A 5000-nucleotide genomic window follows, 5' to 3' on the forward strand; every position below is an offset into this window, starting at 1 on the left:
GTATTTGGACCAGGCCTTGGCGTAGAGCAGAGCCGACTCAACTCCACTGTCATTCTGCTGCAGGGCCTGGTCCACTCTCTGTACGGGGGACAGCTCAAAGTCTAAACACACACACACACACACACACGCGCACGCGCACACACACACACACACGCACACACACACACGCACACGCACACACACACACACGATATAAAAATTATTCAAATTTACAAGATGACGTGAGCTGATTTTACAGTTTTATATTATGATACTCATTCTAAACTTTCAACAATAACAGTGTTAGTGTAGTGTTAGTGTAACTGACTAACCAACTAACTAACCACTTAACTAACTAACTAACTAACTAACTAACTAACTAACAACTAGTGAGTTCCATGTGCAGTTCTCTGTGAGAGCGACTGCTCTGTCCTTTGTGTCCTTCAAGCGTTCCTGATGAACAGAATCATGGGATTGGTCCATAATTCTCAGAGAGGAACGTCATTACACACACACACACACACACACACATACATCTGCACACACACACACACACACACACACAACTGCACACACACACACACACACACACACACATACATCTGCACACACACATCTGCACACACACACACACACAACTGCACACACACACACACACACACACACACATACATCTGCACACACACACACACACACACACATACATCTGCACACACACACACACACACAACTGCACACACACACACACATACATCTGCACACACACACACACACAACTGCACACACACACACACACACACAACTGCACACACACACACACACACACACGCACAACTGCACACCATGTTAATTCTCCACATGTGGTTCTCATTCCTTACAAAAACGTCCAAAAAGCTGAAGAATGACAGGCATCCGGAGAAGTAAGAGGACAAATGGCACAAAAAAAAACAAACTCTAGCGCTGAAGTGTGTGAAAAGTCGACGCCCTGTTCACTACGTAGTGCACTTCGGCATTTATAATGAGGTGTAGCCTACGTAGTGATTATAGGGCGTGTGGTTTGGGACGTGTCCACAGTGCAAACGCTCTCTGCTGTAAGTGTGGTTAATATTAGTGCACTATGTAGTGTACAGAGCTGTAGCTGTAGCTGTAGAGCGAGAACACAGAGCTGCTCCCTCTTTAATTTAACCTGAGTCAGTGTACTGACTGCTGCTCTGCACACACACACACACACACACACACACACACAGAGAGAGAGAGAGAGAGAGAGAGAGAGAGAGAGAGAGAGAGGGGTGTGTATGGAAGAGAAACTCTCACCTGCCAGCTCTTTGCGTTCTCCTGAATCTCCAGAGAGGTTCTCAAACGACTGTGGGAAATAAATCAACACACTTTACACACACTGCTGTGGCTCTGGTGATGAAACTGGTGTGTGTGTGTGTGTGTGTGTGTGTGTGTGTGTGTGTGTGTGTGTGTGGTATAAACAGGTGTATTGTATAGAGGGATAATATTGTACAGCAGTGCACGGTGACTCACTCGGCTCCTCCTGGTCTGGGAGAGCTCCACTCCGGAGCCGCTGTCCGCATCTCCCATAAGGAAATCCGACACTCTGAGGATCAGACGTTACAGATATTATATCCGATCTACATCAGTAAGGACACACACTATTATTATAATCAGTTCTATTGGGCACTGGGTACAGAATTAAAGACCACAGTCTTCTGCTACAGGGCATTATATCAGACATTACATCAGACATTACATCAGACATTATATCAGACATTACATCAGACATTATATCAGACATTATATCAGACATTACATCAGACATTTCTGAATAAGTATCTCATAAACAATATCTTTAAAATATCTCTCAGATATCACTGTACCTATGATCTAATCATTTTTTAAAAATCATATTTATTTTACTGAGATGAATTTAAGGGATAGTTTTAACTCAGAGTAAGGCTGGACAATTATACTGACACACACTATATTTCCAAAAGTATGTGCACCCCTGGGATGTGTGCTTGTTGAACCCAGGCCAGATTTATTCCCCCTGTGTTTGCTGTTATAATGAGCTCCACTCTTCTGGGAAGCTTTCCACTAGATGTTGGAGCGTGGCTGTGGGGATTTGTGTTCATTCAGCTACAAGAGCATTAGTGAGGTCAGGCGCTGATGTTGGGTAAGGAGTCTCCAGTTCCAGTTCATCCCAAAGGTGTTCAGTGGGGTTGAGGTCAGGGCTCTGTGCAGGACACTCGAGTTCTTCCACTCCAACCTTCACACACCATGTCTTCATGGAGCTCGCTTTGTGCACAGGGGCATTGTCATGCTGGAGCAGGTTTGAGCCTCTTAGTTCCAGTGAAGGGAAACTGTAAAGCTACAGCACACGGAGACGTTCTATACAACTGTGTGCTTCCTGTTGCTTTGTAGCAGCAGTTTGGGGAAGAAGCTCATACAGGTGTGATGATCAGAGGTTCAGAGAAGTGAAGAGTTTTCTCTATGGTTCAGTTTCCCATCCACACAAAAACAGCGTCACTGAATACGAAGCCTGAACATTTTTGTAAAATGGAGACGTCACAGCGTGAACCTGCACACTGCCGTCGCGTGTGATTAGCGTGTGATTAGCGTGTGTTAGTATGTGCCAGGACTCGGTTTATCACGGCTGCTGATCAGGTCGTTACTCTGTGCTCCGTGATTTCTCCACAAACGCCACGCGTCAGAGCCGAGAGAACACGCTGTGCTCCAGTGGAACCTTAAGCAGGAGTTCTTTTCAGTCATGTCGGTGTTTTTCCGCCTCTCTAACGCTCAGTACGCAGCTCTTCATGTCTTTCTTGAGTCGTATGACGTTAACGCACTGCAGAAAATGACAGCGAGTGAAAATACCTTGAATAAAGTCAGATTTCCTATTATAACATTACCATAAACCAAATATAAGGTTATTAAAGCTATTCCTAGACATTTAGCTCACTTTAAGCTTTACATTTTCTTATTCTATTGGCAGATAATTTTGCTTCTTTCTAGAAATAAATGATTAAAATCAGCAAAATTATCTGCCAATAGAACAAGACTATTAAAGCTTAAATTAATAATAATAAGATATATATTTTTTTCTTATATTTGACTTATGGTAATCTTATAACAGGAAATTATAGATAAATTTGACTACATTCGAGATATTTTCACTTGCTGAGATGTAATTTTTTGCAGCGTGTTTATAAAGTGCCATCGCGAGGTTTCGAATTGTTTTAGCGTTTTCAGATATTTTTGAAAAAAGTGTATAAACATTCGTGTGGATGAAGCCTGAGGTTCCTGGACTGTGTCCCAAATGTCTCCTTCTCCCTACTCATGAGCACTACGTAGTGCACTAACACACACAGCACACTAGATCAGAGACATGTTCATTCTGTAGGCTTCTGTAGGGTTCTGTAGGGTTCTGTAGGGTTCTGTAGGGCTCTGTAGGTTTCTGTAGGGTTCTGTAGGGCTCTGTAGGGTTCTGTAGGGCTCTGTAGGTTTCTGTAGGGTTCTGTAGGGCTCTGTAGGTTTCTGTAGGTTTCTGTAGGGTTTGGTAGGGTTCTGTAGAGCACTATAGGCTTCTGTAGGGTTCTGTAGAGCACTATAGGCTTCTGTAGGTTTTTATAGGGTTCTATAGGTTTCTGTAGGGTTTAGTAGGGCTCTGTAGGGTTCTATAGGTTTCTGTAGGGTTCTGTAGGGTTCTGTAGGGCTCTGTAGGGCTCTGTAGGTTTCTGTAGGGTTCTGTAGGGTTTGGTAGGGTTCTGTAGAGCACTATAGGCTTCTGTAGGGTTCTGTAGAGCACTATAGGCTTCTGTAGGTTTTTATAGGGTTCTATAGGTTTCTGTAGCGTTTAGTAGGGCTCTGTAGGGTTCTATAGGTTTCTGTAGGGTTCTGTAGGGTTCTGTAGGGTTCTGTAGGGCTCTGTAGGGTTTAGTAGGGCTCTGTAGGGCTCTGTAGGGTTCTATAGGTTTCTGTAGGGCACTATAGGCTTCTGTAGGGTTCTGTAGGTTTCTGTAGGGTTCTATAGGTTTCTGTAGGGCACTATAGGCTTCTGTAGGGTTCTGTAGGGTTTAGTAGGGTTTAGTAGGGTTCTGTAGGGTTCTGTAGAGTTTAGTAGGGTTCTGTAGAGTTCTGTAGGGTTCTGTAGGGTTCTATACTGTAAGCTGTAGAAGTTAGAACTGTACTGATTCAGAACACTAGAGAAAAGCTGAGACTCTCACTGTGGAGTTTTTTTTTATTTCTGATTTCAGTAAAAATCCATCGTAAACCCGGCGGCTGAAATACTCACACATTGCCAAACGTGAACGCCAACGTGTCGATGGACGTGTAAATCTCACGAAAATCAGCACTCTGCTTTTCTTTGTTCACTTCCTTTAAGTTCAGTCCTGTGGGAAGCGAGAAGCCGCGTGAGAACGCCACTGAAACCCAAACGTCACATCAGGCACAATAAGGGCTTTCATCAGAAACACTTCAGTCGCACACACACACACACACACACACACGCTCTTTAAACATCACCACAATCATACATAAGTTTAGAAACAAGCCTCAGACGCTACAGCGCTTATCTACATCACACTGCACACGTACACAGGGTGAGAACTCAGGAACTCACTACATCGAGCAAAAAACTCCAACAAGTCGACTTTATTTAACACTGAGGTGCTCTTACAGTGTGTGTGTGTGTGTGTGTGTGTGAGTGTGTGTGTGTGAGTGTGTGTGAGAGGGGTGTGTGAGTGTGTGTGTGTGTGTGTGTGTGTTACCCATCAGTGATATTGTGTAATGAAATGAAGTGTACAGTTATCTGGAACACAGAGCTGGAGATCTCATGACTTTAGCGTGTCTGTTCCTCTGTCAGCATTTAGCTGAGTGTGAATTAATGTAAAGAGCTCAGTCACACGCTAACCGCTAGTTAGCACATTCGCTAGCAGGCTAAAGCAGTGCAAGGTTAAAGTGTCTCTCCTGTGATACACGGTTTACACAAACCCTCACAAATCTCTTCTTCATAATCA

The 5000-nt window shown here is 43.8% G+C and overlaps 1 protein-coding gene across 3 annotated transcripts in view; it reads right to left on the reverse strand.

The window, feature by feature from the left end:
* The window catches only part of LOC113524960 (rho GTPase-activating protein 29), a 29257-nt gene that overhangs the window by 18790 nt on the left and 5467 nt on the right, over positions 1–5000 (reverse strand). For all 3 annotated transcript variants that reach the window (XM_053227564.1, XM_053227563.1, XM_053227562.1), the window contains exons 2-5: positions 4277–4373; positions 1510–1582; positions 1294–1342; positions 1–101 (exon numbers count right to left, since the gene is read on the reverse strand). The exon at positions 1–101 is cut by the window's left edge and continues 43 nt beyond it. In XM_053227564.1, the coding sequence (XP_053083539.1) occupies positions 1–101; positions 1294–1342; positions 1510–1566 (207 nt within the window). In that variant the 5' untranslated portion in view covers positions 1567–1582; positions 4277–4373. The remainder of the gene's footprint in view (positions 102–1293; positions 1343–1509; positions 1583–4276; positions 4374–5000) is intronic.

This window comes from Pangasianodon hypophthalmus, chromosome 21 (assembly GCF_027358585.1).
Source record: "Pangasianodon hypophthalmus isolate fPanHyp1 chromosome 21, fPanHyp1.pri, whole genome shotgun sequence".
In the NCBI taxonomy this organism is placed as follows: Eukaryota; Metazoa; Chordata; class Actinopteri; order Siluriformes; family Pangasiidae; genus Pangasianodon; species Pangasianodon hypophthalmus.